The sequence below is a fragment of the Dunckerocampus dactyliophorus genome, chromosome 11 (assembly GCF_027744805.1).
Source record: "Dunckerocampus dactyliophorus isolate RoL2022-P2 chromosome 11, RoL_Ddac_1.1, whole genome shotgun sequence".
Classification (NCBI taxonomy): Eukaryota; Metazoa; Chordata; class Actinopteri; order Syngnathiformes; family Syngnathidae; genus Dunckerocampus; species Dunckerocampus dactyliophorus.
Window position 1 is genome coordinate 11,536,773 of NC_072829.1, and position 26,256 is coordinate 11,563,028.

The window sequence follows — 26,256 nt, forward strand, 5'->3', positions numbered from 1 at the left end:
ATATAGTAAGTATTTATAGTAATTTACGGTGTATAAGACGCACCAGTGTTTAAGCCGCGTCCACTAAATTTACAGAGAAAAACAGATGTGTACATATATAAGCCGCACCGGACTATAAGCTGCACATGTCCACGTCATAAAATGACATATTGTGGCGCATACGAGTCCATGAGGACAAGGTAGCCCTTTATTTGACAGGAGCCAATCAGCTATGAGAAAACTCACAACAAGCATCGGAAATCGCAGGAGGTCAGTACTCAATATAACAACAGTCTGGCTCAAAGTGTCATCTTGTGACGATATTAAGTGTCATCTTGATATCGGTATCAGGTTTTCCCCTATAATGAAAACTATTGTATTTGGGCTCCCGTACTTGCCATTATCGAGGCATCCAATGCGGCCAATACATTGAAATACCTGTGTTATTCCTTGCAGTCGGAACTGGGCTTCAATGTGTTGTCACTGTTGTCAGTTGACATTTTTACCAACGTCAAGGGTCACCAAATGTGACTAAGTGGCTACAGCCATAGGCTACAACAACCTAATGACCCGGAAACGGAAGTACGACCTGGATGGATAGATAGATACATACATACATACTGTACAGACCCTTTCCAAAAAATTTGAATGTCATGGAAAAGTTGTTTAATTTCCATAATTCCATTCAAAAAGTTAAACTTTTATAGATTATAGATTCAGGGCCCACAATTTAAACAATTTCAAGTATTTATTTGTTTATTTTTACATAATTTGGGCTTCCAGCTCATTAAACCCACGAAAACAGGAATTCAAAAAAATAGAATACTGTGAAGAAATCAGCCCAAATTTTGCAGGGCATGAATATTTTAAACTGAGTGTCACACACTCATCATCTACTAAACTCAAATCACCTGCACAGGCTTCCCCAGGTGTCATTAAATTGCTTCAGTTTGGTTCAATTGTCTCAGTTCGGTTCAATATGGGGAAGACTGCAGACATGACAACTGGCCAGAAGACCATCATTGATACCCTCCATAGGATGGGTAAGCCACAAAAGGTCATATCTAAGGAGGCTGGTTGTTCAGAGTGCTGTGTCCAAGCATATCAATGGAAAGTCAAGAGGAAGGGCAAAATGTGGCAGGAGAAGATGCACCAGCAAAAGAGATGACCGTGGGCTTCAGCGGATTATCAAACAGGGAAGATTCAAGAATCTGGCAGAGATCCAGAAAGAGTGGAATGAGGCGGGAGTCACAGCTTCAAAAACCACCACATCAGACGCATCCGGGAGATGGGCTACAACTGTCGGGTTCCTCGGGTCAAGCCACTTCTGAACCTGAGCCAATGTAGGAAGCGTCTCCACTGGGCCAAGGAGAAGAAGGACTGGACTGTTGGCCAGTGGTCCAAGGTCCTCTTTTCCGATGAAAGTGTGCCTTTCATTTGGGAATCAAGGTCCAAGGCTTTAGAGGAAGATGGGTGAGGAACAGAACCCAAGCTGCCTGAGGTCCAGTGTGAAATATCCACAGTCCGTCATGATTTGGGGTGCAATGTCCGGTGCAGGTGTTGGTAAACTCTGCTTTCTTAAATCCAAGGTCACCGCAACAGTCTACCAGAATGTTTTAGAGGACTTCATGATTCCTTCTGCTGAGGATCTGTATGGAGATGCAGATTTCATCTTCCAGCAGGACCTGGCCCCTGCCCATACCGCCAGAAGCACCAAAACCTGGTTTGATGCCCATGCCATCACAGTGCTTGACTGGCCAGCCAACTCACTGGACCTAAACCCCATTGAGAATCTATGGGGTATTCTCAAGAGGAAAATGAGGGGCACCAGACCCAACAATAAAGAAGAGCTGACAGCAAGCATCAAGGAAATCTGGGCTTCCATAACTCCCAGGTAATGCCACAGGCTGATTGCTTCAATGCCACGTCACATCGAGGTAGTGATTAAGGCAAAGGGATTCCCAACCAAGTATTGAAGATTGACATATCGTTTTAAAAGTACCATATTTTTATTGATTTGATGTGATCCTAATTTCTTTCTTTTTTTTCCTGCAAAAACTGAGAAGTAAATGGTGATTTAGCCCAAATTAACATTAAAATAAACAAATAAACACTTGAAATCGTTTAAATTGTGGGCCCTGAATCTATAATCTATGAAAGTTTAACTTTTTGAATGGAATTATGGAAATTAAACAACTTTTCCATGACATTCTAATTTTTTGGAAAGGGTCTGTACATACATACATACTTTATTAATCTCCAAGAGAAATATCTAAAACATTATTGTGAGTGACCACAAAGTGTTAATTCCATTACAGGAGATACAGTATGTGAAGTTCACATATCTATCGGTTGATATCGGAATCGGCATTGAGAGTTGGACAATATCGGTTATGGGCAAAAAAGCCAATATCAGACATCCCTTATTTTAACCGCTTCCCATCATACATTGCTTCCCAGCAAAGCAGTTCATTGGCCATGGCTTCCGGGGCGCTGCAATGATTCATTCAGCTGCCTGTGTCCACTAGAGGGAGGCTTCCTCCCTCAGCAATGCATGAAGGGAAGCCATTGAAATAGTTGTTGTTTTTTATCTTAAACTCATATTGGTACATGTCTTTTATATTTCTTACCAACCTTTTGAATGTTCAGTTGCTGTGTGATGTTCTTAGCATTCTAAGATGGCACCGTGTGTCAGACTGTTATATTGAGTAATGACCTCCTGAGATTTCCGATGGGTTGACAAACTGTTGGTGAGTTCCCTTATAGCTTGTGATTGGCTCCTGCCAAAGAAAGAGCTACCGTTTCCTCACTGACTTGCGAGCGGCAAAGTATGTAAACGATTTGTAGTAGTTCTGAAGTAAAGCAAATGTCACGCGATTAGAATAATACCCCACCGCTGTATAAGCCGCAGGGTTCAAAGTTTAAGAAAAAAGTAGCGCCGTATACTGTGTAGTGCTTTATATATAAGGACAATTTTAAACTCAATTCTAAATTTTACAGGTAACCAGTGCAGTGAAGCTAATACGGATGAGATATGATCTCTTATTCTGGTTCCGGGTTAAGATTCGTGCAGCAGTATTTTGGACTAACTGAAGGGTCTTTATAGATTTCTTAATAATCCATCCTGGAGGTCACATATGCATGAACAAGTTTTTCTGAATTTCTTTATGTTTCGGAAATGGAAAAATGCTGTTCTTGACACTTGTCATATTTGGGAACTAAAGGAAAGGTCCTGATCGAAGATGACACCAAAGTTTCTGACTGTATTGTGGGGGCTGAGTGCAAGATCGTGTAGGACAGTAAAAATTAGCAATCTTGTCTCTGAGGTACTGGGAACCAAAGACTATGATTTCAGTTTTATCTGAGTTTACAGTAATAGTAAAAAAGGTTGAGGTCATCCAGCTCTTTATGTTGTTAAGTTTGGAGAGCTGACAGTTGTGTGTCATCTGCATAGCAGTGGAAGTTAATGGAGTGTTTTCTAATGTTTTTTTTCTAATGATATTGCCTAAGTGGGTCATATAAAGGCTAAACAATACAGGTCCGTGCACAGAACCCTGTGGGATGCCATGACTGACATTCACGTGTCGGGATTCTTTACTACTAATGGATACAAACTGCAGGTGATCTGACAAATGCAGCTGAAACCATTTTAATGCAGTTCCCTTAATGCCAAGGGCATGTTCTAATCTCTGTATTAGGATTTGGTGATTGTGTCGAATGCTGCTGTAAGGTCTCATAAAACTAATACTGAAACAAGGCCTTTGCCTGAGGAGGTTGTTCGTAATTTTCCCGAGCGCTGTTTCTGTCCTGTGGTACATACTAAATCCACAGGTAGATGATTTGTTTTGAAGGAAATGGTGTAACTGATTGGCAACTACTCTAGGAATCTAGGATCTTGGAGAAAAATGGAAGGTTGGATATTGGTCTGTAGTTAGCTAAGACATGTGGATCAAGGTTAGGTTTTATAAGAAGGTTTGATTACAATGATTGTGGTATGTAGCCTGTCTCTAGCGATATATTGATTATCTTGAGAAGAGCTGTGTTGACTAGTGAGTAGGGATGGGACCTAACTTGCAAGTTGTGGAGTTTGAGGAGGTAAACTGTAGAAGCTAGTTCAAAAGAGTTGATGGAGTAGAGTACAGTGCTGAAGAGATATTTATGGTTATTTTTGTTTTGTTCAGTTAAAGATGAGTAGTAAGCTGTTCTGGCATTACACATGGCCTTTCTAGTTTCCTCTCTAATTTTTGTGTTTTACGTTTCAGCTCAAGGGTATTGGGATTGTACCATGGGGCAGATTTCTTTGGGTTCCTCTTTTTTAGTTTTAATGGGGAGAGTTAAGTTGAGAGTTTTTCGTAGGAGGGAGGTTGTGCTGTCTACGGGGGGGGGTGTCTTTGATCTGGTAAGTATGGTCGTCGGCATCCAGCAGCTTTATTTACCTCTGGATGCACTTTCAAATGTGGCTACTCAGCGGTTGGTGGGAAACACATGCACGTTTACACATCACCGGCAGTAATCCTGGTGGTTTAGCTCTTTACTGCTATTACAACATTGGCCCCTGTTGCTGTTGCATTATGCAGTATGCTTGTTAATAAATGACTATTGAAGAGACCAAGTTTCCTTTCCTCTTTTTCATGCACTCTAAATCATGAATAAAAAGGAAGTTGTTATTTATAATGAGTTTTGAAATAGACTCTCTACAATCATTGCCGGCTTTCATGTAGTTTCCTGGCTATAATTACAGCATTTACGGTTTCTGAACTATATTTATCTTGTTTCCTCTCTGTCGTGCCTTTTATCAGAATGGAAATTGGAGATGTTACAGCAGCCCTCATTGTGAATTTATCATGTAAAGTGTAAAAATAAAAGATGGGAACATTTTTGCCAAAAGAAGATTCTTTTTTTTTTTTAATATATCCATCCATTTACTTGTGCTTATCTGAGGTCAGGTTGTGGGGGCAGCAGCCTAAGCAGGGAGGCTCAGACTTCCCTCTCCCTGGCTACTTCGTCCAGCTCCTCCCAGCGGATCTCGAGTCGTTCTCAGGCCAGTTGAGAGACATAAGTGTCTCCAAACTGTTGTGGGTCTTCCCCGAGGCCTCCTATTGGTCGGATGTACCCTAAACACCTCCCCAGGGAGGCGTCTTCTACTCCGAGTTTTTCCTGAATGACAGTGCTTCTCACCTTATCGCTAAGGGAGAACTCAGCCACCTTACAGAAAAATGCTTCTACCCATGATCATGTCCTTTTGGTCACTACCCAAAGCTCATGACCATAGGTGAGTGTAGGAACGTAGATTTATGGGTAAATTGAGATTGTTGCCTTTTGGCTCAGATCCCTCTTCAACACAATGGGGCGATGCAGACTCCGCATCACTGCAGATGCCCCACCAATCCACCCGTCGGTCTCACATTCTCTCCTTCCCTCACTCCTGAACAAGACCCTGAGGTACTTTAACTACTCCACTGGGGGCAGGATCTCATCCTTGACCGGGAGATGGCACTCTACCCTTTTCCGGGCGAGAACCATGGACCCCGACTTGGAGGTGCTGATTCTCATCCCATCCCCTTCACACTCGGAAGCCAGCAGGACCTCATCATCTGCAAAAAGCAAAGACCCAATCCTGCATCCAACAAACCGGAACCTCTCAACACCCTGGCTGTGCCTAGAAATTCTGTCCAAACCAAACCAAACTTTGACACTAATCTATAGGGAACGAACAGCCTGAATTAGGTGGCCCGGTACTCCATATGTATATATATCCCCACAGAATTCCTTGAGGAACATGGTGGAATGTCTTCTTAAGTCCACACAACACTTGTAGACTGGTTGGGCAAACTTCATGCACCCTCAAGGGCCCTGCCGAGAGTGTATAGTTGGTCCACAGTTCCACGACCGGGACGAAAACCACACAATCCAGCGGATCTTCTTCTCCAGAACTTCCGAATAGAATTTACTGGGAAGGCTCAGAAGTGTGTTTTGTCTATATATACTCACTAATTTTACAGCTGATGTTGGCTACCTTCTCTAATGCAAGACCACATGAGGTCATCAGTCAGGTTTTTATTTTCACTGAAAAGTCATGCAATTTGTATTTCAACCCAAATTCTCTGGCAAATATGCCCCACAGATTTGAAGTTGGAGTTCAAACCATCATAAGTTGGTTGTTCAGGTAGTCATGATTTCCATTGTTTCCAAACTCACTAGACACATGGAGAGGACTTTGGAGCGTCTCCTCCAGATCCAGGCGTCAATGGAGGAGCTAGGGGTGGCTCTGGAGCAGGCAGAGGGGGTGAGAGATGCCTGGGAGCCAGTGGGTGACCTCTTCATAGACTCCCTGCAGGACCACATAGATGCCACCAAGGTAGATACACACCCCATGCTTGTGTCTTCTTTATGTTTATCTCTCGAATGCACCTTCAACTTGAATCCTAAATTTCAGTATATCAGTCAGTATATCATCCGAAAGCAGGGGTGGGCAAACTGCGGCCCTTGGGCCACATCAAGCATCTGCCAAGCATCTCAATCGGGCCCACTGGGTGTTTCCAAATTCCTTTTTTTTTAAACCTTAACCATCGACGCTGTAGCTGGCAACAGGACTTGGAATGCTATTATGGCACGCTTGAGTCGCACAGGAAATAGTAAGATGCAGTCTGTAGGTTGTACAAAAAAGCGATCCAAACAAAACAACACGTCAACACACACATTACGCGCAACGTAACCTACCTACTGTACCATGTGGCCATACAAATAAACCCATGCCTAAATTACAACCATATATTCCCGCCACAAAGCATGCTGGGCAGCTTGTGGTGCTCTCTCCCAACATTTTGCTGTGTTTGTCGCATTTTTGCGAAATATGTTGAGGAGGTCATCAGGGAAGTAAACAAGGAGGACCGTTAACATACTCTTGATATTCAGTGTTTTATCGTTCATAGTTGATGTTGTTGTCACTAGACTACCCAGCATGTGCTGTGGGCACTTGTAAATAGCAGTTTAAGTTACTTGTATTGTATTTGTATTTGTACTTTATTTATCCCACAGTGGGGAAATTCACTTGTTACAGCAGCAAGCAAGATATGCAAGTAAAGAATACAGTGTAAAGAATACATAGTGACTACAACATGGTTCAGGTGGTACAGGTGTTGTAGAGCCTGACAGCGGTCGGTATGAAGGACCTGCGAAACCTCTCCTTCTTACACTGTGGGTGCAACAGTCTGCTGCTGAAGGAGCTGCTAAGGGAAACAACAGTGTCATGTAGCGGGTGAGAGGTGTTGTCCATGATGGATGTCAGCTTAGCCAACATCCTTCTTTCCCCCACCTCCTCCACGGAGTCCAGAAGACCGTCCAGGACAGAGCTCGCTCTCCTGATCAGCCTATTGATCCTGCTCCTGTCCCTGTCTGTGCTGCCCCCTCTCCAGCAGCCCACAGCATAGAAGATGGCTGAGGCCACCACAGAGTCATAAAAGGTCCGTAAAAGAGTCCTGCACACACCAAAGGACCTCAGTCTCCTCAGCAGGTGGAGGCGACTCTGGCCCTTCTTGTAGAGGGCGTGGGTGTTGACGGACCAGTCCAGTTTGTTGTTAAGGTGAACACCCAGGAATTTTTAGCTGTCTACCAACTCAATGTCTGCTCCCTGGATGTTCACCGGTGTGAAGTGAGATGTTTTCCTCTGGAAGTTAATGATCATCTCCTTTGTCTTGCTGGTGTTGAGTTGCAGCTGGTTAAGCTCACTCCAGCTGACAAAGTCCCTGATGACCATCCTGTATTCCAGATCATTCCCCTATGAAACACAACCCACGATGGCTGTGTCATCGGAGAACTTCTGGATGTGACACTGTGTGTAGTTGTGTGTGAAGTCTGAGGTGTAGAGGGTGAAGAGGAAAGGGGAGAGCACCGTACCCTGAGGGGTAACTGTGCTGCAGAGTACCATGTCAGACACACAGTGACGGAGCCTCACATACTGTGGTCTGTTGGTGAGGTAGTCTATAACCCATGCAGTCAGGTGTTGGTCTACTCCCACACTCTCCATCTTCATTCTGAGTAGTGACGGCTGGATGGTGTTAAAGGCACTGGAGAAGTCAAAAAACATGACCCTCACAGCGCTCCCGCTGTCCTCCAGGTATAGCAGTGATCTGTGCAGCAGGTAGATCACTGCGTCGTCCACTCCGATCCGAGGCCGGTAAGCAAACTGCAGGGGGTCCAGCTGAGTGCCCACCAGGGGTCGCAGGTGCTGCAGGATAATCCTCTCCATGGTCTTCATCAGGTGAGAGGTCAAGGCAACAGGCCTGAAGTGGTTAGGCTCCTTGGGACGCGGTGTCTTTGGTATCGGGACCACACAGGAGGTCTTCCACAGGGCCGGGACTTTCTCCAGGCTCAGGCTGAGATTGAACAAGTGCCTGAGAACTCCACAGAGCTGTTCAGCACAGTCCTTGAGGATTCTAGGGGTGATGCCGTCCGGTCCCGGGGCCTTCCTTGCCTTGATCTTCTTCAGCTGACTCCTCACCTGATCATCAGTTATGGAGAGGGGGGTAGAGGATGGCTGGGATGGGGATGTGGGGGTGAAGAGTGGTGAGTTGGTAGGGGAGGGAGGGGGGCCAGACTCAAATCTGTTGAAAAACAGATTGAGTTAATCTGACCAAATCGTGTCCCCACTGGCTTGGTCTCTCCCCACTCGTTTACCATGGCCTGTGATGGTCTGCAGGCCTCTCCAGACTTCCCTGGCATTATTCTCCTCCAGCCGCTTCTCCAGTTTCCTCCTGTAGCAGTCCTTCCCCTTCCTGATCTTATGCCGGAGTTCCCTCTGGACTCTGTACAGCTCCTCCTTGTCCTCCGAGTTGAAGACCCTCTTCTTCTTATTCAGCAGGGCCTTAATCTCAGAGGTCACCCAGGGTTTGTTGTTGGGAAAACACCGCACCAACTTGGAGGGCACAGTGTTCTCCACACAGAAGTTTATATAGTCTGTGATGCAGTGTAATGCTGTCAACGTCACTGCCATGGGGACTACAGAGCGCTTCCCAGTCTGTTGTCTGGAAGCAGTCTCTGAGCCTAGCACTGCTCTCCTCAGACCACTGCTTCACAGGCCTCTTCACAGGGGGTTGTCTATTCACTACTGGAGTGTAGTCTGTGACGAGACGGACGAGGTTGTGATCAGAACGACCCAGCGGGGGGAGGGGGGATGAGGTGTATGCATCCTTGATGTTTGCATACAGGAGGTCCAAAGTTTTATTGTCTTTAGTGTGGCATTTGACATACTGGGTGAAGGTGGGAAGAGCAGAGGACAGGGAAGCATGATTGAAGTCACCGGAGATGAGGAGGAGTGATTGGGGGTGCTGGTTCTGAAGTTGAGAGACGATGGTGTGGATCTGCTCTGTAGCTGCAGCAGCGACCGCTGAGGGGGGGATGTACACAGTCATAGCAATAACATGTGAAAACTCCCTCGGAAGGTAGTATGGCCGCATGCTAACCGCTAACAGTTCCACGTCTCTGGTGCACAGTTGCTCCTTCACACAGATTTGTCCCGGGTGGCACCATCTATCATTCACAAACACAGGGTCACTCCCTTCTTCTTACCGCTCTCCGTTGCATTCCTGTCCGCTCGTACCAGCTGGAATCCGTCCAGTGTGACGTGTGAATCCGGAGAAAGTTCACTCAGCCACGTCTCCGTGAAGCAAAAGAGGCTGCATTCCCAGTGCTCCCTCTGCAGTCGGGTCAGCGCCGTTAGCTCTTCCATCTTGTTGGGGAGAGATCTTACGTTCCCCATGATGACAGACGGTAGACATGGCTTGTACCGTCTTTTCCGCTTCTTGCACTTCACTCCCGACCTGCATCCTCTTCTGCTCCTCCGCAGCTCCTTGGGGATGTCCGGCCTCTCCGCGCAGAGAGGGAGTGTGTGGCACAGGGCTAACAGCTGATCCCGGGTGTAAACAATGGAGCCTTGGTTGAATGGGGAGCCGTGGCTGAAGAGGTTTCCCACAGTTGAACTGAAAAGTTCAAAGAGCATCAAGGCGCAGACTAGAAAAGTAACAATATGAACCTCCATAGCTGCACACTCGACCAAATGCGACCAAAAGAAAAAGTAAGAAGACGACTAAAATACTATAAAAACACTAAAAGGTGGAAGAAAAGTACAGAGCGGCTGTAACCGGCAGCCACTCACACCGCGCCATTTTGAAAAAAAAAAACGTGTTATGTTTAGCGTTTAGTTGTAGTTGTTTATCACCCACATAGCAGTAGTAGTTAATTTGTGATGCGTTAACTTGCTATGGATGTGGTGTGTTTTTGTTTCATTAAACTGTGAGTGTCCCGCACTGTGGCCCACGAGTCAAAAGGTTTGCCCTCCCCTGTCCTAAAGCAAACATCAGACACACAACAGTGTTTTTAATCGATCAAAACACAGCAGCGATATGTTTTTATGAATAACTTACCCATGTGTTGCTTGCCTTTGAATGCATACGCATTAGCAGAGGTTGACAAGGATGTGTCATTTGAAAGCAGCACTTTGCCATGGCAGGGTTAGAATCCTCATCAAGAGTGGATGTTATTAAACAAGTGGTCGGGGTCATTTGGTTTCGTCATTAAGGAGTAATCACTGCTGCCTATAATTGTGTGCCACTGTTCATTATAGGCAGCGTAGACGTCTGTCACAGCCAGCGTGCTTCATTCGGCCCTTCAGTGGGAGAGATTGTAACTCGCAACAATTAAGCAAAAAAAAATTAAATGCATGCTAATAAGAAGCGTTGCATTAGTTAATCATTATGAACTGCAGTTAATCTGTTGATCTCTTGGCTTTGGTAATACATCTATTGTTTAGTCTCAAAATGCCATTGGGGTAAACCAAGCTTTTTGGACAGTTCTGTCATTCTACATTTGGGGTAACTGTTTGGAACACCCATTTTCTGTTCTAGCAAGTCCTCTCAGGTGCAGTACCAGTGACCTCTGATTGGATCCCTCAGGCACACTCCAAAATCTTCGCAGATTAGAAGCAGTTATAGCTGCAAAGTGGGGATCATATACTGGAACCACCGTCATTAAAACACATCTAACCGAATGAATAAAGTTTCATGCAATCCAGTTTGCACTCAAAATGTTCACATTAAAAGCTGAAGTGTGCTACAAACAGCTGACAGAGCAAAAAAATAACTGGGACAGTAATAAATGAATATGCACACATAAGCTCTATATCCACTCTGTCTTTTATTGGTAGAGGAGCAGTCCTGTCTGGTTCAAAGATAATATCTGTAAGTAAGTACTGGGGCCCGTCCAGTATACCCCAACGTTACATTCAGTTGGAATTTTGCTCTCAATACATGAGAAGCAGCCAAATAAGAAATTATCCATAAATTATGATGGTTCAGATTATAGGCGCACACGTCTCGTCCGATACTCTAATGTGGACCAGGAAATTTAAAAAAAAAATACTTGCTGGGAACTTTTGTGTAGTTTGCTTAGCGTTAAGAATAGTATATCTGGATGCGTTCACACTTGTCATGTTTGGTTCAGTTAATACAAACTCTGGTGCGTATGCTCCACTAGTATGGTTTCATATGGTCAAGTGTGAACCCTGGGGTGCACCAAAAAAGCAGTCATTTCCTGAGCAATCCCAGTCTTGCTTGCAACTGAACTGTGGTGCGGTTCACTTGAGCTCAAATGTGAGCGCTACATGGACCAAAGACACGGATCAGTGTTAAAATGACACCAAAAGGCATGCTGAAATGACATAAGTAAGACAAAATCCGATGCGTTGGAAGTGCCGTCTCTTTGCTCTGCTCCCTCCCTCTGTGTGTGAGACAACCTTGCTCTTTAAAATTATATTTGAGAAGCTTTTGTGAACAATAAGCTAGTGAATATAACAGAAAATTAAAATAACCTACGCATTCACATATCAACATTTGCATTTGCAGATATGGGAAATGTCATGAGCCCTGCCCTTGCATCACCATAACAACCTGCAGTGGTGTGGTGCAAGTTGCACCATGCGACCAACTGTGTTTTACCGGCGTACTTTTATTTTGCAGGCCTGACTTTTTACCTGCTTCAGTTAGCGTGTTACGCCAGTTGTTACCGAGTGTGACTGGGGCCGAGCATAGCAGAAGATGTGTTGTTCTGGTGCCGGCACTACCGGAGAATATTCATTTTTCATGGAAGTTACAAAAAAATATGGGAATGAGAAGATGCTGCGAAAGAAGGGCAAAATATGTGAGTTTCCGAAGGAAAACAAGAGGGTTAAGTTTGAGTTGCTCAATCAGATCCTCGCTTTCAGCATACAGGTGCATCTCAGTAAATCAGAATATTATGTAAACGTTATTTCATTTCAGGAGTTCAGTTCAGACCAATTCAAGACTTGCAAAGTTTTTGCAGTTAATTCTTTTGCTTAGAGCGTGAACCAGTAGTTTACAATATTTATTGAGTTAATTTTTGATTGATTTAATTTATTTATTCATTTTTGTGTGGACCAGATTACGGAAATATGAGCAAGTGTGAACTCACCCTTAATCTGTTGGAAATTATCTGGCTTTATCTGAGCCCAAAATATTTGAAATGTAACACAGTTAATAATGTATTCCTCCTTCCAGCTACGTACATCTGTCTCTCCTCTGTTGTCTCTCCTTTGTGCTCCTGCAAGCTTTTTAAGCAGGAGCTGACGCAGGTGAAGGAGGGCATGAAGCACGTCAATGACCTGGCCCACCAGCTGGCTATTTCCGATGTCCATTTGTCCATGGAGAATGCTCGCGCTCTGGAGCACCTCAACAACAGATGGAAAGTGCTTCAGGTAGAGAATGATTGTGGACATTGTTGACAATCAGTTTCTCACATAAACAATTGCTGTAAACACTTTATAGCTAGCTTTGATGTTTGACCTGGATCCTGTTTAGGCCTTGCTCTCCTGTCGTTTATGTTCTCTTTCAGATTCTTTTGTAAGAAAGTCCAGAATGACATTTTGTTGCATTTGACTTTTCCATACTGGGATTGCAGCTTTTGAATGGTGGAGTGCTCTGTGGTGTCACAGAGGGCTGACTTCAGTTGGCTCAGCATCTTCTGCGGGAATGACACACACGCATGATTGATGGGCTACAGCTATGAACTCATTGTAAATACAATAATAATAGTAATAGTAGTAAATATAAGAGTAATGGTTAAAAAAAAATAATGAGACAATGGGATTCCAAAAGTTAAATACAGGTGGCTAATGTGGTGTGCTGTCCACATATGGCCAGGATGTTTACGTCTTTTATTTAGCTCACTTCCTAACCATCCATGCTGTATGCTGAATACAAGAAACATATCTCACCATGAGAATAGTTGGTGGACTATGGTGGCTATAATTCACAGCAAACAGGCACTTCAGTAATGTAGAGTCCCGTCACTAGCGAGCGATTTACAATGAACAGGCTAATGTGGTCGCTATCTAATCATTCTCCAGTTATTTATGCAGTAGATTGCAATGAAGTTAGATATTGGTTCAAAATATAAATATAAATATTTACGCAATATTTACGTGGCGCAGCAAATGATTGAATATGTAATAAAACACAAGTGACATTGTTGTGCAAATCAATAACTATGCTTATTTTCTTAAATTTATATGCTTCTTTCGGTCTCCGCTCTTCTGTCTTGTCAACGGGTGTTGTAGCTCCGCCTACCCCTTCATTTCAAGTCTGGTCCCCAACCACACTTGTTTTTTAGGGCTGTACCCAACTTAGCACTCGATTTAATGAGCATTAGGACACTGCTTGATTCTTGTGAACTCGCAAAACCTCGGGGTAAGGGTAAGATTAGGGGTAAGAGGTAGTCTCCATCTGCCAGGACTATTTCATACTAAATTACATACAACCAGCGCTCCAGCCAAGCAACTTCCTTCACTGTGTTGAGTTCTGACCAGTCTGCTCTCGGTCGAAAATGGCTTGTCCAAATTTGATTTGTTCATATTTGTCGATCCTTGATAATGTCGGCATCTGTCTTCCTTATGGGCAGCTCAAATTGCCAGAGCACAGCAGCTCACATTTGGCTCTGCAGCAGTTAGTTACGTCAGAGCCTCCCCTGCTTCATTTCCAACGAGGAACGGACCTGAGAAATAAAATTTAAAGTACATGCGTGACTCATTCCTTTCGATATTTCAAGGCCCCATGTTGCTCTTTTGCTTTACGATTGGATTTGCCTACCAAAGTTTGCGGATGTTTTTCAACGTCCGGCTGACAAGCGCGTAATGCATGTGCCTTATCCAATATATTTCATATAAACAAAGATAAGGCAGACTAACTCCCGTGTCATGTGTTGTGAAATGCTCCTGCAAAGGGCAATTGAAAACTTAATAGTGTCAACTCTCCACGGTTTTACCTTTGTGGTTATTGATGCGACACGTCAAGCCCCTATACCAGCCATCACCAAATGGCGGACCTCTTGACCACCATTGATGGCCCTTTAAAGACCCGTGACCAATTAAAGTGAATGGGAAATATACAGGAATAACATATAATCATGCTTGCGACCCGATCATAGCGGCAGTTTGTGGGCGTAATCACTTCAGTTATTACGGTTACATGACCGCAAACGCGGTGACATCACTCAAAATGAGCCAATGAAATTGTTTGCCAAATGAATGAGAATCATGGCTTACTCAAAAGTAAGAACAGTTAATCGCGGAAACCAAACATTTAAAAAAGTGAATGGACGGAACAATATATGTTCATTCTTCCAGAATCCAGTGCCATTCCGCTGTGTCTCAAATGCTTTCAAATTGTAGTGTTGGTCAAAAGCGGAAATGTGACGCGACAACCTGACAAAACACAAGTTATTCAAGGGGAATATTCTCAGTCTGAGGTGAGAGCGCAGAAAATAACGATGTTTAGAGGCCAGTATGAAAAATCGGCGGTAGTCATAGCACATTAATTTTCAGCACAGCAAATGAGTGTTCACAAAGGACTGTATGGATATTGAAGCAAAACAAAATATTCACTGACGGGAGAGTTGTGAAGGAGTGCTTCTAGAGATCTTCTCTCAAAGAGGAATTGTGTGACAAAATTCAGGCAAATTCCAGTGCCAACTACAACAGTAATAGGAAAATGTGAAACATTAAGAGGATGTACTGTTGAAGCTTTTCTGTTAAAGAGACACTTATTAAATTACTATTTAATATTTTTTCAGAGAAACGGGTGCCGTTTTATTTAACTTAAAAATAAGCCTCTTGTGTTAACTCATTGTTTGTACAGTCAGACTTTTTATTATTTATGTGGAATTTGGTCCTGTTTTCTTTTAAATGCAATTTATGTGCCAAAATAATAATGTGCAGGGTTTCATTACATTTGATACTCATATGAGCTAGTCTGTTTGATGCAGTTTAAGGCAAAACAAGGTTCGGACCTTCGCTGTGAAAAAAAATAGCAAAAATGGACCTTACTCAATTTAAATTGAAGACCCCTCCCTGCCTTATACCCTTCATCCACCTTACTTTCATTTCATCCTCTTGCTTTTGTGTACATCGCCAGAGGAATGGCTGATCCTGTTTCAACACTATTTACTATTCTGTGATCCGTGTCAAGCGTTCTTACCTGCTGCTCTTCAAAGGCTCTTCCGAGTCCTTCAAGAGAGGAAACGTAGGGAAAAGACATCATTTACATTCCACACTTGCTAATAGACGAGGAGCAGGTGGTCTGCATGCGCACACTGCCGTTGTGGGGATTCTTGATGGGGAGAGTGACGAGTGGCATTATTCCCTTTGATTTAACACAGGGTGTGTATGCGTGTGTGTGCGTGCGTGCGTGTGTGTGTGTGTGTGTGTGTGTGTGGTGCATGTCTTGCAGGGTTCCATTGAAGAGAGGCTAAAGCAGCTCCAGGATGCACACAGAGACTTTGGCCCCGGATCACAGCACTTCCTCTCAAGTGAGTGATATGCTCGGTATTTATAGGCTGGTCAATTCTTGGTTAATTGAGCATTGAGAATTGTATTATCGTGTATTATAGTGTATTATCGAATTTGATCAGTCTGACCTTTTGATGATGTTAATAAACACTATAAGCTTTGTCATATTGAGGCAGTGGTTCTCAATTATTTTTTGTCATGCTCCACACAGACATGCTAATCAGTACCATATTTATGGGATTACCAATGTAAATTAGCATGGAGCTAGCACATTTGTTTTAATGCATTTCGTTCATGTTTAAATGACACAGAGAATTATTTGTATCTTATGTAAATCATAATGGACTTGCTTTATTTCTTTATGTTCCGTTTTTAAAGTAAAGGCTCTGAAAAAGAACTCAACTGCAGTCTCTCGTAAGAGCCGGTTATACTGTATGTCTGCAGACTTAGCTGACACCTTGCACCACACCCCTGGGGGGATGTGCCCCACTATTTGTGAAGCACTTGAGGCAATGTATGGCATCATGGATTTATGCAGCCATTAACCAGGGTGTGCTTAATTTTGCTGCCCCTATAAGGGAGTTAACAAGTTAGGATGTCAATAATTCTGTGTTTTCACAACTTTCAGTAATTATGGAGCTACAGGGATGACTGTCACTACTGTGCTCATGCTTGTGTGACGAGGGTTAGGTCTGATTCAATTTCTAATGCAAATGTTTCTTTTTCTTCTGAGAAAACAAGGAAGGCAATGTTAATTATTCTGCTAAATATTAGAAGATTGTTTCTTCTTGGAACTTGGATCTTGTTGAAACCATGTTTTCTTTAGTAGTTTCTGATATGTATCTATCTAAATGGCAGCCCTTTCATGTATTCTTAAACAGATTTTTTTCATACAGAACATTTGGTACAGTACAGAAGCGTACATGGATTTCCCACACGGCACAAATTGAGTGAGGCACAGGAAGTGTAACTGCCTCACAATATAGTCATGTGTTTGCTCTGTAAACAAATACAGCGCAGCTAGAGCTTGAAAACCCTCTTCAGTCTTGTTTGGGAACACTTCAGCTTCCCAGTCAAATATAAAAGCTAAGCATCCACCTTCTATGCCACCTATCCTCAAAAGGGTTGCGGGTATGCTGGAGCAGCTTACTTCGGGCAAGAGGCGGGGTACACCCTGGACTGGTCGCCAGCCAATCACACATGTAGACAAACAACCATTCACGCTCACATTCATACCTATGGACAATTTAGAGTCGCCAATTAACCTAATTAACTATGTTTTTGGAATGTGGGAGGAAACTGGAGTGCCCGGACAATACCCACACACGCACAGGGAGAACATGGAAACTCCACACAGAAATGCCCAACGGAGATTCGAACCCAGATCTTCCCGATCTCTTGACTGTGTGGCCAACATGCTAACCACTAGGCCACCATGCTGCCCAAAAAGCTAAGCAGTTTTACGTTTTGCTTTTAATTCCTTTACTGTACCAAAAATGAACCGAACCGTGACATTAAAATCAAGGTAGAACCGTTATTATATTGCACCCCTCTGATTAAATGGTAGCTGATCTTTAATTCTAAGGTCTTCCAATGCCATGTACAGCTTGCTGTGATAAGGCCATAGTTTAAACTATTCTCGCTATCATGTGTATTTTGGTTGCAGGCTTGCTCTGCCTGTCTTCATGTTGCGAGAAGCCTCCCCGGCAGTGCTCATCACATACTTCATTGCTTTCATTGCTTTGTTTTCCAATTTTGTCTCTTCTCTGAGCTTTGCTGTGCAAATGATACAGAGGGGCTGCCGGCAAGGCAAAAAAATATGATTTACTTTGCCCAGTTTAGACTGACGACGCGTAATGGCTGTGCTTTCTGTGTGAGCATGACTGTGCATGAGTCTCTCGGCAGCCTCGTGAAGTTTTTCCACTGTCATGCTGGCTCGCAGATGCCACACTGGGGGTGTAAATAGCAGCACTGCTCAGCTTGCTGCGCCACATGGGGGTCGTCTGTCTTTGTGGCTGTTATGTTGTCAACTTGTCGGCTTGATATAAAATATATTGCATTACATTTGTAACTGTCTAAAACACTTGCTTAAAGCTGCATAATTTCTATAAGAACACCCATTTGCTTAGTTTTTCTATTTAAAAAAAAAAACACTCCTGCTTCTGAATTTTCATGCTTTTTTTGTTACCTCCGAAGGCTAACTGCTGTTCATTCTTGGCTCGCTGCCCCTTTTTCTTGCCTTTGCTGAGTTTTAAAGTGCTCACACACAGCTGAGGTCTTCAACAGTTTGTCTTCTGTTTGGCTGCCAAGGTGAACTCGAGCGTGATGTTCACGGCTGTGGCTGAGAAGGGCGACGACAGGCGCTCCAGCTGACACAGAATCACACATTTGCACATTTTTCTTGTTTAAATTAAAGATTATTTGATTTTCTTCCTATATTTACTCTCATGCGGTCCCCTCTTCATTCCCCTCTTCATTTGGTACACCAAAATACAAGAAACAGTACAAGCTTTTGGAATAAGAACCATTGTATCTGATATAATTTATCATGGTCATTATTTAATAGGTTATTGCTTAACTATATGCTGTGTTTTATTTATGCATTATACATGTTTGTGTATTTATTTATTTTATTTTAAATATATTTGAAACTTCATTAAGGATAAGCAGCATAGAAAATGGATGGGTGGATGGATTAAAGTTCATTAATTGTACTGACTTTTATTTTTACATTTATATTTTTATTTATTTTTACTCTTCCTTTCTTTCATCTCTGGATTAGCTATTGATCTATTACTACACGCTCTTCATTCTTTCCTCTCCCTATTACAAAATGGTAACATTTAAACACAGGATGTGAAAAAACTATCAGTAATTGCTGAGACATGGAGATAAACTCTGCTTCTTCCTGCTCCTTTTCAGACATGTTGAATTGTTTAAAGGTAAACATGTGATGTTTCTTAATGTGACTGTTAAGCATATTTAAAGCAAAGAAAAAATGTTACCATTACACCTGCGCAATCAAATGACAGCCAGTGCATTTTGATGACAATTTTGGCACTGTCACAATGTGTTAGGAACGGAGTGAGCCGCAGGTGGGGATTCCAAGATGCGGGAGTCGACGTGATGTTTGGAAACAGTTTATTCCAAACTAAAAGGATAACAAAGGTAGCAAAAATACAAATAAGGAAGTGGCAACAAAAGGTGACCCGAATGCAGACGGGAAAAAGGCAGAACAACAAAGGGAGCTACCAAAAGGGGTAGAGCTAGTAACAAAAAACGCTGCTGCGTAATCAAGCAGGATAGTTCTAGCACAATGCTTACGCTGCTGAATAATCCAAGCAGGGAGAAAGTAACTAGCAGAGGTTACTAGTACAGAGACAAATAGCATAGGAAGGTAGCCGAGGACGCCTGGGTCGAGGATTGAGAATCAACGATCTGGCAACGGTGTCTGGAGATCTCGTGTCTTAAGACTAGTCCCGTTAATCATCTCCAGGTGTTGCCAATCCGCTCTTCATGATAGTGTGGCGGGTGTACTGCAACATGAGCACAGGAGAGGGCAGCAACGTAGCACACAACACACCACAGTATCCCCCCCCTTATAAAACGTCCCCTGGCGGTATACCTGGCCTGGTGGGATGAGACGAGTGGACGTCACGGAGAAGTTGAGGGTCCAGGACACAGGAGTGGGCGACCCAAGAGCGTTCCCCAGGCCCATAACCCTCCCAGTCAACCAAAAACTGCACCCCCCTCCCCCTCTTTCTCGCGTCCAATATGGCTCTCACTGAGTATGCTGGCTGGCCATCGATGATGCGGGGCGGAGGTGGGGCCTTAGCCGGAGGGCACAGAGAACTGGAGTTGACTGGCTTGAGACAGGAAATGTGGAAGACGGGGTGTATCCTCAGTGTGGGGGGTAGCCTTAGCTTGACTGCCGACTTGTTAATTATAGAGTCTACCACGTAGGGTCCCACGACCCTTGGTGCCAACTTTCTGCGCGTGCCGGCGAGTGGCAAGTCCCGAGATGATAACCACACCTCTTGTCCTGGAACAAACGTGGGTGCCGGGATGCGGTGCCAGTCAGCCAGTTGCTTTTTCCGAGCCGCCGTTCGACCCAAAGCCGTGCGGATGTCCCGCCAAACGCGCCGGGCTCGTCTGAGATGGTACTCCACTGTGGGGATGACAATCTCCTTCTCCTGTGAAGGAAACAGGGGGGGTTGGTAGCCGTAAGCAGTCTTAAAAGGGGACAAACCTGTGGCTGTGCTGATGAGGGAATTATGCGCGTATTCCACCCATAGAAGGTGTGCGGCCCAGGAGGAGGGATGTAGATGGCAAACGCAGCGAAGGGCTGCCTCCAGGTCTTGATTGGCCCGCTCTGTCTGGCCGTTGCTCTGGGGGTGATAACCCGACGAAAGACTGACCTTGGCGCCCAGGGCTCGACAGAAGGCTCTCCACACCCGTGATGTGAATTGGGGACCCCAGTCCAACACGATATCCATGGGAATACCATGGATGCGGAAGACGTGTTTAACAAGTAATCGTGCCGTTTCAAGAGCTGACGGTAATCTTTGTAATGCGATGAAATGAGTCATTTTTGAGAAACGGTCTACGATGTTCAATATCACAGTATTACCCCGGGATGAAGGTAGTCCCCGTGACAAAGTCCAGGACGATGTGGGACCAGGGTCTGGGTGGGACCGGTAGTGGCTGGAGTAGACCTGTGGGTGGACAGTGGGATGCCTTGCTCCTGGCGCAGACAGAGCAGGCTGCCACGAACTCCTTGGCATTGGTAGCCATGGACGGCCACCAAACGCGCTGGGAAGCCAGGAATAGGGTGCGCCGAACGCCCGGATGACATGAGATCTTGGCTGTGTGGGCCCACTGCAGGTCTGTAAGTGATGGAAAATTCGAAACGAGTCAGAAACAGAGCCCAACGTGCCTGGCAAAAGTTCAATCTCTGAGCAGAGCGTATATAGGAGAGGTTCTTGTGATCCGTCATGACGAGGAACGGCTGGATGGCGCCCTCCAGCCAATGCCTCCACTCCCGCAGGGCAAGCACGATGGCCAGCAGCTCCTGATTACCCACGTCATAGTTCCTCTCAGGTGGTGTGAGGCGGCGCGAGAAGAATGCGCACAGGTGCAGCCTCTGGTTGACTGGGGACCTCTGGGAGAGGACTGCGCCCACTCCTGTGTCCGAGGCGTCAACCTCCACTAGAAACTGTAAAGACGGGTTAGGGTGCGTGAGAACCGGTGCTGAGGTAAAAAGCGTCTTAAGCTTGCTAAATGCTTTCTCCGCCTCCGGGGTCCATATAAAAGGTAGTTTAGTAGATGTCAGCCTCGTCAAAGGTTCCGCTTTAACGCTGAAATCGCGAATGAACCTGCGGTAGAAGTTGGCGAAGCCCAAGAACCTCTGCAAGTGCTTCTTTGATCTAGGAGAGGGACACTCGACCACCACCTGTACTTTGGCGAGGTCGGCACGTAGCTTTCCTTTCTCCACTATGTACCCCAGGAAGGTGGTGGAGGCGGAGTGAAACTCACACTTTTCGGATTTCACAAAAAGTCTATTCTCTAAGAGCCGCTGGAGGACTTCTCTTACATGCCGCACATGTTCCTGTGGGGAATTAGAAAAAATTAAAATGTCATCTAAATATACAAAGCAGCGTTGTCCAATCAAGTCACGTAAAATGTCATTTATGAGGGATTGGAATACGGCGGGTGCGTTGGTAAGCCCGAATGGCATAACGAGATACTCGTAATGGCCCATAGGAGTATTAAAAGCCGTCTTCCACTCGTCTCCCTTCTGAATGCGGACCAGGTGGTAAGCGGAGCGTAGGTCTAGCTTAGTGAATATACTCGCGGTGTGAAGAGAAGAAAACGCCGAGTCCATGAGAGGGAGAGGGTACTTATTCTTTATAGTAATATTGTTAAGACCTCTGTAGTTGATACAGGGGCGAAGGGAGCCGTCCTTCTTAGACACAAAGAAAAACCCGGCCCCCATAGGCGAGGAAGAAGGACGAATGAGCCCTGCGGCGAGAGATGACGAAATGTATTCCCTCAACGCTTGCTGTTCAGGTTGGGACACATTGTATAACTTAGAGCTGGGATAAGGGGCATCAGGAACTAGTTTTATGGCGCAGTCATACTGTATGGGCGATGAGGAGGTAAACTCAGCGCTGAATCCTTCCTAAACACGGCTTTCAGATCATGATAAATCAGGGGAACCCCGACAAGGTTAATCCTTTCAGTAGGCTTCCTAGGTGGTGAATTCTTAGAAAACGTGGCGCATAAACACCGCGCGTAACAATTACCCCCCAGTTAATAATTCTACCTGACTCCCAGTTGAAGGTAGGGTTGTGAAGTCGCAGCAAAGGGAGACCCAGGACGACAGGAGCCGACTGAGATGGCATGATATAAAATCTAATGTTTTCATGATGGTTACCGGAGAGTTGTAAGGATAGAGATTCGGTTTGGTGAGTTATGATAGCTAGTAACCTCCCGTCCAGGGAATGTACCTCCTTGGGGTTAGGCAGCCTAATCTTAACCAAACCGTGCTTTTTAACTAAATCAGCATCTAAAAAATTAATGTCGGCATCCGAGTCGACAAGCGCGACTACAGCTATGTGTATACCCTGTCCTGTTAACGTCCCAGCCAATTGGAGACGTCGTTGGCCCGAGGGAGCTATCATATTGGACAGCTCCCTCGCCGCATACTCACAAGCAGAGGGTTGAGACCGATCCCCTCCGGGGGGTCGATCCTGAAGTGATACCGGTTTCTCTGAGGTCTCTGAACTGGTGGGAGACCTGGGACGTCGTCTTGGACGGTCAGGACATCTTGACAGCTGATGACCGGACCCAGCACAGTACAGGCAAAGACGAAGACGCCGCCGGCGAGAGCGTTCCGTAGACGAGAGCCGTCCTCCTCCTAGTTGCATGGGTTCGTCAAGGGACGAGGAATCCCAGCCCGAGTCCGTGTTGCTCCGGGTGTGCCCCTCGGAGAGGGACGTCTGGTTCCGGTGTGGAGTCACCACGGTTGCACCGCCATGATTGGACCGCTCCCGGTGAACGCGATCTCTTTCCCTCAGTCGATCATCCAGGCAGATAGCGAGGTCGATAAGTTGGTCGAGTGTGGTGTAAGTTGGTCGAGTGTGGTGGTATCGTCACGGACGGTGACCCCATCCATGACACGAACCTGAAGTCCCTTGCGAAAAATGGCCCGGAGGGCGGGTTCGTTAAAACCGCTAGCTGCCGCTAGTACACAGAATTCAATGGAAAAGGTGGCTACGGACTGATTGCCCTGCCTGAGGTCCAATAGTCGGCTTCCAGCCTCGCGATCCCCCACGGGATGCTCAAAAACCTTGCGTAATTCAACAAGAAAAAGTGGTAAGGAGGTGCGTATCGCCGGGTTGGATTTACGTAAGGCGATAGCCCAGGCAGCTGCTTTATCGACCAATAGGCTCATGACAAATGCCACTTTGGCTGAGTCCGAGTCGTACGTGTGGGGCTGCTGGTCAAACACCAATGAGCACTGATGAATGAATTGTTCACATGAGCTCTCGTTACCCGAGAAGCGGGGTGGAGGAGGTATGCTTGGCTCACGACGTGTGGCGGGGGGAGATTGTGAGGTCTGCGAGTTACCGGTGAGGCTTAGGTCGGAGGAGGGGCTGACGCCGGCAGCGCCGCTGGCGGCGAGCACCTGTTCCATCCTTGAGTCCAATGACTGAAAGTTTGTGGACATGGAGGCCAGCGCTTCCATGATCTCCCGTAGAGTACGGGAATGTTCGCCGACAAGTGCGCCCTGGTGCGATAGGGCTGAGCGAACCCGGTCGAACTCCGCGGAATCCATGTCTTTTGGCCAGATCGTTCTGTTAGGAACGGAGTGAGCCGCAGGTGGGGATTCCAAGATGCGGGAGTCGACGTGATGTTTGGAAACAGTTTATTCCAAACTAAAAGGATAACAAAGGTAGCAAAAATACAAACAAGGAAGCGGCAACAAAAGGTGACCCGAATGCAGACGGGAAAAAGGCAGAACAACAAAGGGAGCTACCAAAAGGGGTAGAGCTAGTAACAAAAAACGCTGCTGAGTAATCAAGCAGGATAGTTCTAGCATAGGTTACTAGTACAGAGACAAATAGCATAGGAAGGTAGCCGAGGACGCCTGGGTCGAGGATTGAGAATCAACGATCTGGCAACGGTGTCTGGAGATCTCATGTCTTAAGACTAGTCCCGTTAATCATCTCCAGGTGTTGCCAATCCGCTCTTCATGATGGTGTGGCGGGTGTACTGCAACATGAGCACAGGAGAGGGCAGCAACGTAGCACACAACACACCACGCAATGTTTATTATTCTGGTTGTAGTTGACACTGGTGTATAACTGCACAGTGTTATACTATGGCTAATAGTTTGACTTCTCTAAAAAAAAAATCCCAAAATCTAGTTCATTAAGTTATTTAACACTCTTTTTATGACACTACCTATTGCGGCCTCCTTTTACCTTTTGCCGCTGAGAGGGTCAGGATGGGTCCTCTGTCTTGCTGACGCGCTTGACAGAGACAACAGAATACCGTGGTGTGGTGGGTTTATTAGACTAAGCTTTGATAATGATGAGACCAAACCGGGAGAGCAAACAGACACTTTGTATGTGAAGTGATGGCAGATGGCGTGCAGCAGTGTAAAGAACGTGTCAATGTAAATGCATAACAAAACGCTAATGTAAATGTGTCAACAAAAATTACGGCTTCCCAGCCTTTCCCCTCTTCTCCTATGCTGCACAAGCAAGTGTGCGCCATTTATGGCTTACGTGTGCGTAAGCACGCACATCCACCTGTGCCCGCATTATCGTGCCCAAGCACGGCGTGCTGCAGCGCTTCAAAGTTGAGGCAAGTATGAAGGTTACACACTTTGTCCTGAAGAGTCTGGACGGGCAGCTGCTTCTGTGGGTGCACTTGATTCGCTCAACTCTGCAGTCAAAATGGAGTGCTGAGAGTAGCTTGGACTGGGCAGAGACAGAAACAAAGTGTCCTCCTTACCATCACTCATCGCAATGACACCAGTCACTGGGAACTTGATGACATCAGCCTACTTCAGTCTTTAAAGATGCTCTCCCTCCTGACTGATGCTATGATCCTCCTCTTCCTCTTCAACATGGGCAGGATTGAAAATGGCAGACGTATCTGATAGTGACCATTCAGATGTTTGGTAGATGTGGTGACCAACTCCAGGAACTTCTGGTCCTCCCTGGAAAGTCCTGGCTGTTTATCTATGGTGGATGCAGTGAAGTCGTTCCTGAACTGCTGTTGCCGCAACTGATCCTGATTTTTGATGGACACCCTGTTTACTGTTAGTAGGTCAAAATCAATGGCCTGTCCACTGTTTCCTGTCAGTGGCCCATTAACTGTCCAGGCCAGCGCATAGGTATGGATGGGTTCACTGTCCCTCTTAGCTTTGACCTGGACTGGCACGATAAGTAGTTTGCAGTCCTGTTCTCCAGCTTCTGTAAGACCACTTGAAACCATGGCAATGTCCACAGATACAATGGTTTTGTTGGTCTGATCAAAATGATTTACAATGTCTTTATGTAGAATGGTTGGATGATGCAGGCCACACTTTAAACAAGAGATCCTCTTCCTGCATTCCTTGCTGATGTGCCCTTTGCACAGACAGCCATAACAGAAGCCGTTCTCTTTCAAGAGTTTTATCTTGTCCTTTTATGCCATCTTTTCCAACTTTACACACACTTCTAGAGTCTGTCCTCCTTTACAGCATTCTGGTTCCTTGACATGAGTAGATTGAGGTTTTCTCTTAACAGAATTCACAGAGGTGGCAAAGCTGGTTGCTTTTATTGCAGGCTGGGGCTGCGTCCTGGGTTCTGTTCAGATTTCTATTTGATGTCGGTGTGTCATGTATGTTACCAAACACAGGGTCAGTTTGGACTTTTACTAGTTTTTCCACGAAGTTTGCGATATCAATGAATTTTGCACTCCTTTGGTGTTCCTCTTGCAAGTCACAGACATGGCTCCTCCACTGGTCTTGCATGGCAACTTTTTAATGATATCTAACATTTTTGATGGCGTGTCGAGATAATTATGGTACTGCACATCCTCCATAGCGTCAGCAGCCACGCAGGAAGAGACTGTACTCCAAGGAGGATCAGGCAAACGTAACAGGGTAAAAAGCACAATGAACCAATAAAAGCGAACGCAACCAGCTGAATTAAATAAAGACAAACACAAATCAGTGTCAGGTGTATATGAGCAGAAAAGTAAAAGTGGAAGACAAAACAAAGAACAAGACAGGAAGTATAACAAAATAAAAGCATGACAACCAGAACCAAGGAAGAAACAATACAATAACAGGTTGTCATGCCTGATGTCACGAAGGCCATGACAGTACGCACAGAACCATGATTATAGCATATTGTTACACCCCT

At 45.2% G+C, this 26,256-nt stretch overlaps 1 protein-coding gene across 4 annotated transcripts in view; it reads left to right on the plus strand.

Annotated features, from left to right (window-relative positions):
- Positions 1-26,256, plus strand: part of drp2 (dystrophin related protein 2) — a 310,714-nt gene that overhangs the window by 185,962 nt on the left and 98,496 nt on the right. For all 4 annotated transcript variants that reach the window (XM_054791350.1, XM_054791352.1, XM_054791354.1 and 1 more), the window contains exons 7-9: positions 6,181-6,337; positions 12,599-12,745; positions 15,774-15,852. In XM_054791350.1, the coding sequence (XP_054647325.1) occupies positions 6,181-6,337; positions 12,599-12,745; positions 15,774-15,852 (383 nt within the window). The remainder of the gene's footprint in view (positions 1-6,180; positions 6,338-12,598; positions 12,746-15,773; positions 15,853-26,256) is intronic.